Source organism: Capra hircus, chromosome 3 (genome assembly GCF_001704415.2).
Source record: "Capra hircus breed San Clemente chromosome 3, ASM170441v1, whole genome shotgun sequence".
Classification (NCBI taxonomy): Eukaryota; Metazoa; Chordata; class Mammalia; order Artiodactyla; family Bovidae; genus Capra; species Capra hircus.
In genome coordinates, this window is record NC_030810.1 from 116,634,677 (window position 1) to 116,646,068 (window position 11,392).

The window sequence follows — 11,392 nt, forward strand, 5'->3', positions numbered from 1 at the left end:
CTCCTTTTCGCTAATGGAGGGATGTGTTACATAAGCCTAACAGTCATAGAATATTCAGAAACCTTCCTAGTCAAAGGGAAACTTGTTCACATATCTTTTCCCTACTTGGCTTATAATATACAGACAGGCTGCAAGGGAGGTAGGGAGGCCTGCAATATGAAGACACTCAACTGACACTTAAATGTCATCTCCTCTGCTAAGTAAAAACAACAGATAATATTTATTAAGCCATTGCCATGAGCCAGACATAGATCCAAACGCTTTACATATACTGACTTAATTCATTCCTACAAACCCCTTTAAGGTTACCAACTTTCATCCCTATTGTACAAATGAAAAGCAGGGGGACAGAGAAATTAAATAACTTGCCTGAGAGAACATGGCTAGTACATTATACAAGTAGCATCTGATTCTAGGGGAAAGGCAGCAGACCTGAATTTTAACCCCAGCCGCACCATACACTATACTGGCTGCGTGGCTCCTTACAGCAGTTACTCAGGAGTACTCCTTCCTCTAGCTTCCCCGGGCCCAATTTTTGTCCCCAGCTCTGCCCTTCCTAAGCCAACTGTGGCCTCTCTCAGGATTCTGACTTGGTATTCTCTTTTAGATTTTTATTGGAGTAGAGTAGATTTACAATGCTTAGTTTCAGGTGTATAGCAAAGTGATTCAACTATACATATATTCACTCTTGTTTAGATTCTTTTCCTGTGGGCCATTACAGAGTACTGAGTAGAGAACCCTATGCTATACAGTAGGTCCTTATTAGTTACCTATTTTATATATAGTAGTGTGTACATGACCTGGTACTTTCTGACTAAGATATTTCCCTTCTGATTTTAGCCCCTCATACCAAACCCAAGCTCTGGTTTCCTTCCTCAGGTAACCCAGACCTCAGTTCAACTCAGCTTTTTCCTCTCTCTTTCTTCCACAGAAGGGGCACTCAGATGCCCAGGACTGGCTCATATGCATTTCTTATATGTAAACGGCTGTGGCATTTTCAAAAGCGCTTCCACATACTCGTCTGAGCTGAACCACCACTCTGAGACTGGACGGGAAAGTATCTTACGGGCATTGAACTCCACTTTTTAACAGATGTGGACATCACGTTATTAGCTGAATTCTTACTGGGTGAGAAGCACCAGTAGAAACTGCATTTTTTAATGGGAAGCCTTCTCTGCCACCAGCGTCCTTTCTGGCTTCCTCAGTGGGGAAAGTGAAGACCCATGATGGAGGTGGGAGCATGTGGGAGAAGAGACACTCCCTCGGCCCCTGTGGCTCAGCCTCCGTGGCCTCTCAGCAGGAATATGAGGAGACAGGATGCAGCGGCTGATGAGCCCTGTGCAGCTCCAACCAGCCCGCCAGCCTGAGCCCACACAGCCTGACTCCTGCAGGCCCCACCGGAGGGCTGGCGGGCTGTTCGGCTGGGGGCGGGGGCTTGCTTCTTCCAGTGCTTGGATGAGGGGGAGGGAGAGATTGGCGGCCTCTCCTCCCTCTCTGCCACCCCTCTCCCCTCCATCCCTCCTTCTCCCTCCATCCCCACCCCTTTCCCTAAAACCTGCAATGATGGAGGTAGTGAAAAGCAGCAAAGATTGATAATCAGCCTCATTATTACCAGCATTATATATAATTATAGCAAAACCTCACTCATTTGGATCAATTGAGAGAAAAATCAGTCTAAATTCGTGACAAGTTGGCAGATCACTTTTAAATTACAATTTTATTACTTCTAAGTAATACACGTGAAGAGTTTGTGTTTCAAGTACCACAAGCTAATGGTTATTAAGTCGGGATTTTATAAAATCTGCTTTAAAAGATTCTTTTGTAATTAACACCCCGTTAATATGCTAATGAGATTTCTACTATGCTTTCTTTTCAAATTGCTTAGAAACCAATGTAACTTAAAGAGGCTCAAGACTTCCACAGTCTTACTTGCTTAACAAGCCTTTTTTTGTTATTTTTCATGAATGTGCAAATACAGACTATTTCCTGCCATGATCAATTTAATCACCATTCCAAATTAATAATATCACAAATTAGTAAGGCCATGTTGTTTTGGGGTAGAAGCTAGACTTTCAGGACTTCAGGAACCACTTCATTTTCTAGAGAAGTTGCATGACTTGGTCGTGCAGTCAGGGCAAAAACCCTGGGCCTTCTGCTCCCACATCCAAGCTTATTCCATCCAGAACATACTGCCTTACATTCGTAAAACTCTTTATAATTGTCTGCTGTGTATTCCCATATCAATTATTGGTTCTGTCAGTCAAAAAAAAAATGCTTGTTGAGGGCTCCTAACTGTGTACCAGGCTTTCTGCCGCTGTTGTTCAGTCACTCAGTCGTGTCTGACTCTTTGCAACCCCATGGACTGCAGCACACCAGGCTTCCCTGTCCTTCACCATGTCCTAGAGTTTGCTCAAACTCATGTGCATTGAGTCAATGATGCCAGTCAACCATCTCGTCCTCCCTGCTAGATGCTACAGATATAGCAGTTCCTTGGAAGCCTTTCTGTTCCATCCAAGCTTCAGTTCAGTTCAGTTCAGTCGCTCAGTCGTGTCCAACTCTTTGCGACCCCATGAATTGCAGCACGCCAGGCCTCCCTGTCCATCACCAACTCCCAGAATTCACTCAGACTCACATCCATTGAGTCAGTGATGCCATCCAGCCATCTCATCTTCTGTCGTCCCCTTCTCCTCCTGCCCCCAATCCCTCTCAGCATCAGAGTCTTTTCCAGTGAGTCAACTCTTCGCATGAGGTGGCCAAAGTACTGGAGTTTCAGCTTTAGCATCAGTCCTTCCAAAGAAATCCCAGGGCTGATCTCCTTCAGACTGACTCAGAGTACTTGGAAGGGAAGAAATTCTCCTCATTAGACAGATTAGAAAATTGAGGTTTAGAATGATAAAGGGACCCTTTCAAGCAGTTGTTGTGAATTATTTAAAGACCTAGAGTCTGAGTTTAGTCTGGCACAATTTCTGTCAGCTTCTCTGCACGTAATTAATGGCATTTTGCTTACATACCACCCTTCCTACCCAGGACCAAATTTGAACCTTGCTGGTACTGATGGATATTGTGCCATCCCCAGCATATTGGAGACACAAGGGGTTACTGGAGAGTAGGGGCTCCACCAAACAGGACCAGCTGTCTGTTCCTTTAAACCAGATCCTGCACTGGTGCGCCAGGTACCAGCCCATGAAGACAAAGGCCGGGAAGCGCTCCAGGCATTGACTTAGAGTGCCCTCTCTAACCCCTTGTTCCTGAAGCCCTTAAACACCAACTCTGCCCACACCCAGCTCTTGAATCCATGACTTCAATCTCTTTCTCTGTCTCTGTAGGCTTCTTGTTCACATTCTGAGGGGATCTTCCTTACCCAGGGATCAAACCCTGGTCTCCTGCGTTGCAGGCAGCTTCTTTACTGTCTGAGCCAAGAGGGAAGTCTCAAACAAATCATCAGTCCAGTGTGTCATTAGTGCGTGCTTAGTCACTCAGTCATGTCCAACTTTTTGTGATCCTTTGGACTGTATCCTGCCAGGCTCCTCTGTCCATGGGATTTTTCAGGCAGGAATATTAGAGTAGGTTGCGATTTCCTCCTCCAGGGTATCTTCCCGACCCAGGGATCTAACCCGTGTCTCCTGTGTCTCCTGCATTGCAGGCAGATTCCTTCCACCTGGCCATTGTAAAGCCCATGCTCTCCCTAGCCTCTCAATATGGACTGTCTTCTAAAGATTATAGTTATTTTAAAATATGGTGAACCATAGAGCAGAAATAGGGACATAGACATAGAAAACAAATGTATGGATATCAAGGGGAAACGGGTGGGGTGGGAAGAATTGGGGGATTGGGATTGACTTATATAAACTATTGATACTGTGTATAAAACAGAAAACTAATGAGAACATACTGCCTAGCACAGGGAACTCGACTTAATGCACTGTAGTGACCTAAATGGGAAGGAAATCCAAAAAGAAGGGATATATGTTTATGGATAGCTGCTTCACTTTGTTGTACAGCAGAAACTAACACAGCATTATAAAGCAACTATACTTCAATAAAAATTAATTTAAAAATACAGAGAACCGTATCCTTAATGCAATGTTACCATTGGGTAATGGGCATGGTATTATTTGTTCTCAGGTCCTAAATACCTAAATTCCTTGGACCATTCTCTTAACCTCAGCCACAAAAAACATCTCCAGAAATAAATCATCGCCAACTGTCCTACAGACTTCAGAGCTTGTAACTGGTTTATATACTCCTTCAGGACAGAGGATGGGTCTGAATTCTTGGTGTCCTACACAGCCCTTGCATAAACCAGATGCTGAGCCAAAGTGTGCTACCTGAAAGATTGACAGGCCCTCCTGGAGCAGTCTGGAATATTCTTTCCCTCCTGGTGATCTCTAACTTTTGCCCTGTTCCCTATGTCACTGGGACTGAGAAAACACAGATATCATGAGCCCCAACCTTTCCAAGATTGCTTCCCCATGACATTGGGGACCAACCAAAGGAGAGACAAAAGAGATGCTGAGTCAGAGAAATGCAACCCAGGCAGCCAGCCTAGAAGGAACATCCCAACGTGTTTATCACGTGCTTTCTCTTCTGTTCCTCTGACTTCTTGTAAATGTATTTTGAGTAAAAGATCACAAGCGTTTCCATTTTTTAAGCTCAGATGCTGAATTCTAATATCCCAATAGAAATTTGAGCTTGGTCTTGAATCTGCAAACTCTTGCCCTCTCCCTCGCTCCTTTCTCAGTTACAGTATCTGATAAAAGGAGCAAGCAGGCCCAGGCTGTGCAATTTGAAGTTGAGGAAACTCACGGGAATATGACTCACTAAGGACACTGGCCTGGGGTGAGGCTATCCTAAAGATTATAGGGATGGGAGGTCCCAGGTCACTGCCCTCTTTCTGCCAGATCTCACAAGTGTCTGTCCTGGAACGATTTGCTAAAATATAATTTTCTGTAACTGGCCCAGAATGGATGCCTTATTAACTTCACTTTGTCAGCCTCTCATAGTGCACAGTCTGACACTTTAAGAACAGGCATGCCTCCCCTAAGAAAAACCTCATACAAAATTTCAGCCGAATATACTACCATAGTCTCCAAGTTTTCTGAAGTAGGAAAGAGAAACCAACTTTTATTGTGTGTTTACAATTTTCCAGCCTTTGTTTGATTGAATCCCTACACTGTGGAATGTTAACCCTTGACCCTCTATAGTTGGTAGTATTGTTATTTTACCAAGACATGAGGGGAGGGCTCTCTGTGGCTTAGCCTCCCTCCACATTTCTTTCTGCCACCACAGGTGGCCCCCAGGGGTGCTCAGGAGAACCCAGTTTTAGAGCATAAGTAGCCATAGGTCCCAGGCAAGCCCCGCCTGCTTTCCCTGGTGTCCTCATCTGTAGCTGATGGATCAGTTCAGATGAGCTAAAAGTCTTTTTCTGGCTTTAAAGATTCAGCTCTTGCAGGGAAGCTGGGGTGGGAGTAGGGGGTAGAGGAGAGGTGAAGAGCTGTTCAGAGCTTGTGCTGTTATTCACTGCTAACTGGGAGACAATCAAAATAGTACCAAAACTTCTCTGGAATGATCCCCTAGGGGTGGGCCAACACGCTCAACACAGCACATCCCCATGCATTAGCTTATACGTTTGACCACAGCCACTTCCCCATCACAACAGAAGAGCTGAGCAGTTGAGACAGAGGCCATAAGCAGCCACTGGACCAAGACCTGGGTCAGTCTCAAGAGAGCCACCCAAACCCAGGCCTTCTAGAACAGTCGCATCTTAGATTCCCTGGGCCTCTGTGTTTTCTACTTTCCAATAAGAGAAAAAAATAGCAGCTTCCTCCAGGAGCCCCTGGCACCCCAGCCACCCAACTCCGGTGGCTAAGTTCTCTGCAGATACAGAAGCTACATAATGAGGGGAAGGAAGAGGTGGAGAATTTTGATTACTCTTTGCATAATTTCTTCCCCCAGTTGCTATTCAGCTCTCTATCTCTTGGTAAGATTGTAAATGTTTCAGAAAATAGTTTAGACTAAATATACTCCTTCCTAAATCTCATAAACATTTATTCCTTCCTACATAAACCCTAACCACTTACCTCCAGGGTAAGTCCCTATTAGCCACCCACACATTTGTGGAGGGGAAAAATATGTTCTGGAATACACATAAACACACACACACACCCTCCTCCCCCATCCTCATATTGCCCTCCACACACAGACACACACACACACACACACACACACACACACACACACCCAACTCAACCCCTCCTCTGTGGCTATTCTTACGTAAGAAGGGAACTATTCTATACAAGTGGTCAGACTCAGTAGAGTAGGGCTCTTACAAATCATTAGACCCCCAGGGAAAAAGTGAAAGTGTTAGTTGCTCAGTGAGTCCGACTCTTTGCAGCCCCTTGGACTGTAGCCCACCAGGCTCCTCTGTCCATGGGATTCTCCGGGCAAAAATACTGTAGTGGATAACCATGCCCTTCTCCAGGGGGTCTTCCTGACCCAGGGAAGATCTCCTGCATTGCAGCCAGATTCTTTACCATCTGAGCCACCAGGGAAGACCCAGGCCCCCAGAATAAGCCAGCAACTAATTCTCCAGAGGCCGCTATTGCACCTGAGTGCCTGCTAAGTTACTGTGTACTTTACTCCTCAAGGCCAGGCTCCTGTGTCTACAGCTGCTAGGCAGTGGCGTGACTGGCTTGGGGTTCCTCATCCCTTCAAGGGATGTGCTGCTGCCTTAGCTTCCTGTGGCAACTCTGTGGCCCACAGAAGTTGTAGGAGGCAGCTCAGCACCGCTTGGACTCAGGACCAGACTGCCTGGGTTCAAAGCCTTGGCTCTGCCATTTTCCAACTCTGGGACCTTAAAATGAGTTATTGCAGCTTACAATGCCTGTTTCCTCGTCTATAAAAGGAGTGTAATAATGATGGTAATAATGCCCACTCAAGGAGTTGTCATGAGGATTAAATGAGATGATAATGGTGAAGTGCTTACTTACAATGGTAGTGGGCACTTAGTAAGTGCTACTGTGTGCTTGTTAAATGAAATGAGACAAGTCCCCTCTCCCCTGATCTCCTTTTCACCCTGAGGATTACTGCACAATTGGAAGGGGGATTACAGGATTTGTTCTGCCATCTTCTTAGAGGCTGCAACTGTCTCATCCAGGCAAACAAATCTCTTACTGGGCAGCTGGCAGAAAAAAAGAAGAGAAAGGTTCTTGCCTCATCACATGGGAGAGACCAGAGCTGGGCAGGTGGGCACCTTGGTGGGGCCACTGCAACCCAGCTAGTCTCCACCCTGCGGGGTTTGCCCAGTGTCTTGCTCACTGATGGGAGGATGGTCTGATACCTGGTAAGCACAGCCCAGGCACAAATCCCAGGTGTTATTTCCCAAGGGTGCCATTGCTTCCCTAGAGAGTCTCAGAAATCACGGGAGCCCTCTGCAGTTCCACTTGCTAATATATAATAGGGCAGAGGTTATACACTAAATCTTTTAATATGTGTGGTGCAACTTGCCTCATTGGGGCGAAAGGAGTGAGAGACTGTAGGCTATGTCTGCTTCAGACTTCAGGTCTCCCAAGCACCTGCAGGGGGGTCCTTCTCCCTCCCACCCTCCTCTGTCACCTCTGCAAGTTATCAGGCAGACCTTCCTACAGATGGGGCCCTTACCTTTGCTCAGTGTTTCTGCCTCTTAGCTGGCGAATACAAACACAATGGAAAACCTCAGTACAACTAAACCAAATAATTGTTCTCCTCCCTCAGGAATGGGGAGGAAAAGGAGCATCAGGGCAGACGATTCAACAGCCTAGATAATCCTTCCGCTGCCCCCCATGGTTATATCAACCGCCTCTTGCATGGCCCAGCCATTGCGTTTCCTTTTATCTGAAACTTAATTACACTAAATACCAGAGCCCCCACAATTATGAAATTTTAAACCAGCAACGTATGTGGGTCTTTACGAATTTAATTTTATTTCCCCAGATTCCTAATTCATTATTCTACAGTAATTTTTGATTTTTAAATTAATTTTCATGTTAGTACTTGGGCAGAATAGAGGGGACAAAAATATTAACTTTTATTAAACACTGAATATATAGACAACACTCTGTATCTGCTTTTTCAAGCATTTGCACGTTAAATGCTCGCAACCATGGTCTGAGATGGCATTTTGAACTACATTTTAGAGATGAGGCTCAGAGAGGTTCAATATCTTGCCTAAGGTCACACAGCTAGTAAGTAAAAACCTGGGAACCAAACTCAGTTCTCTCTATCTATATAGAGAGATAGAGAGATAGACAGATAGAGATCTTTCATGCTTTTTTCACTGCATCAGATGGAAGGAACATTATTAGAAGTTTGACTCAGGGGCTTTTCTAGATGGGCTCTCTTCCTCAACCCCATATAACCTTAGCCTGGTACTGCCTTCCTTGAGGCCTCAGTTTACCCATCTATATTAAGAGAGGACTAAAGCACTCTTTTGGAGAAGGCGATGGCACCCCACTCCAGTACTCTTGCCTGGAAAATCCCACGGACGGAGGAGCCTGGTGGGCTGCAGTGCATGGGGTCGCTAAGAGTTGGACACGACTGAGCTACTTCCCTTTCATTTTTCACTTTCATGCACTGGAGAAGGAAATGGCAACCCACTCCAGTGTTTTTGCCTGGAGAATTCTGGGGATGGGGGAGCCTGGTGGGCTCCCATCTATGGGGTCGCACAGAGTCAGACATGACTGAAGTAACTTAGCAGCAGCAAGGCACTCTTTGAGGTCTCAGGATATTACAGTCCCAAGATTCCAGACAGCAGCTCCCAGTGAATTTTGGACTCACCTTCTTTCCCCAGACTGTCTCTTCCTACACCTGCCCACCTTCAATCCTTCTATTCACCCCAACCATCTCAGAGGGTCTCCTTGGCAGTTAAGAAGCCATAACCTCACAGACCCCGAGGGTCCCAAGAATCTCATGGATAAGCATGTTCTTCAGACAACTGAACTCAGGAGGAAAAGGAAAAAGTGCTTCTCAGCTGAGAAGGGAACCAAGATGGGAGTCAGGAAGGCTTTCCCCAGCACCCAACTGTATACTGAAGATCAGATGTCCGCTTCACAGCCTTGGCCACCACACTCACTGGGTCACGTCACAAGACTGGCCCCAGTAACTTCAACGTTGTCTTCCCCAGAATGTGTGGCCAGGGTCCCTCACCCATCGGATCCAAGCAGCAACCTCCTTCTGCAACCAATGGTGCACATACCATGCCGTATTACAATGTATCTGTGCAATGACAAGCTTGCCCAGGACAAATAGTACAGACTCTATCTCATGAACATCTGTGTTATGAGCACCTAACTTCACGCTTGGTCCATAAAAACTGCCCAACGCATCCCGAATAAATAAGCAAACCCCCTGGCTTAATGTCTCCAGGACAGGAACCCCATCCGCTTCCAGTGTCCCACTACACCTTATGGAGGGGCGTGCCCAGTGGAATAGACAAGCTTTGCTCCCAAGCCTTCAGATGAATTGCCTATCTGTCCTCACAGGAGGTGGGGAGGGCAGGGACTTTTCAGTCCTCAGGACCTAACAAGAATTTCTGCTTTGTCGTGCCTGCCAGCGTCTGCTCTCCCCTTTGGCTCCCAAGATTCCAAACCGCCTGCCACCAGCTGACAAGTCAGAGGCAGTTGGTCAGCTGTTGGGCCCATTTACCCAAAGCTGGGCTACTGTGCTGCTTCTGTCACTGAGTCAAAGGAGCCCTGGGACCAAAGTGCCTGGGTGTGAGGGCAGCCCCTGGGAAGTGCCACCTGGCTGCCCTGCCTGGCTTGGCAACCTGGAGCTCCAGCTGCCTGTTCTCTGCTATGAGAGCCCAGACACCCCCCCCCCACCACCACGCCCAGATCTCGACCCTCAGAATGGAGGTGTTGGCAGTGACCCTGGAAGTGGAATTGGGGGCAGCAGCAGGGGAGGGGACAAGAGGCTATTAGCAAATCAAAAGGGGAGAAAACAGAGGAAGAAAAACACGGCAGCAAATTAAAGCACTATGTTTTCTTTTTTTTAAAAATGCAATTCTAGGGAAATCTGCTTTTAAATAAAACAATCAGTGTGTTGTTATGAAGTATCCCAGGTACCCTTAATATTGGCAAAACCTTTTCCGTCATTTTTTTTTTCTCATGGCAAGCTGGGTACTAGGTTCATCCCAGTAATTTCCTCTTACCTCTTCCATTCTTCACACCCCCACAAACCCACTGAGTTAGAACAATGCTCTCAGTCTACCTTTGTCTCAGACATACTCCCAAGCATTTTGGTTCAGGCTCTCCTTAGAATATCCCCATATCTTCCCATCTGTTCACTCATTCAAATGTGCAAACAGATCCTCACCTACGGACCCGCTCTCTCCCACTCTCCCTCCCTCCCTCTCCCCATCCGTGCCCCTCACTCCTGCCCGCGCGCTCACACGCACACTCACACGGAAACACACCATAGACGCCGATAAACACATATGCCCTCCTTCCCAATTCAATCCTAATCCAGTTATCCGGATCTCCCCATGTCCGCTCGGTCTCTCCAGACGGTCCGGCGTTGAAGCCGTGTGAAATACTCACCTCCAAAGCCTGTGGGAAACTTCATGAAGTGAGAATAATTTCCATACATGTTGACTCTTCAGTTCATAGTCCTCCCGGACGCGTCTGCTCAGTGGCTCGGCCTCTCCCTGCTCCCAAGCGCAGCCGGGCTCCCTTCAACTTGGGCTAACAAGAGTGGTCATCGCTTCCTAGCAGCCCGGGCAGCTCGGGCTGGGCCAGCCCTCTGGGATTAGTCAGGAATCTGCCTCTCGATCTGAGCGTCCACATCGTGCGTCGAGCCGGCGGTGGCGGCAGCAGCTGGTGCCTGTCAGTAATCACGCATAATGCCGCCGCCGCCGCTGCCACACTGCCACCGCCGCGCTGCCGCGGGAGGCAGATCCTGTTGCTAGTTTGATTAAGTCGGGGCAGGGCTGCTGCGTGCGACTCTTGCAGCTCCCGGCTGGTCCCCAGAGGTCCCCACCGGTGGCACGATCTGTTATCTGGGAAGCCAATCGATGTGCGACTGACCCAGAGTAGGTCAGGACAGAGGAGGGGGAAGTGGGGAGGGACTCTTTAGATGTCTTTTCTTTGACTTGCACCCCCCCCCCCAAAATCAATGGGGTTTTATTAAAATGGGTTTCTTCCCTATGGCTTCTAACTAGCTAATGCACTTGGTGCTTGATCTGGGAAAGGAGGTGGGGATGGGGGGAAGAGAGAACAGACCCCTTCATAAACCCAAGCTTGGCCAAGAGTGAGAGATCCTCCCCAACTTTGGAAAAACTAATCCAGAGTGGCCCTTAGACTTGCAGTAAGCAACGCCTGCTCTGGTGGCCGGAAGCACTGGTCTGTGCTCAAATGGT

General features: G+C 47.3%; 1 protein-coding gene across 2 annotated transcripts in view; it reads right to left on the reverse strand.

The window, feature by feature from the left end:
- Positions 1–11,071, reverse strand: part of RXRG (retinoid X receptor gamma) — a 52,927-nt gene extending 41,856 nt beyond the window's left edge. The window contains exon 1 of one of the 2 annotated variants that reach the window (XM_005677098.3): positions 10,575–11,071. In XM_005677098.3, coding sequence (XP_005677155.1) covers positions 10,575–10,623 — 49 coding nt within the window. In that variant the 5' untranslated portion in view covers positions 10,624–11,071. The remainder of the gene's footprint in view (positions 1–10,574) is intronic. The other variant, XM_018046432.1, reaches the window with a different exon arrangement.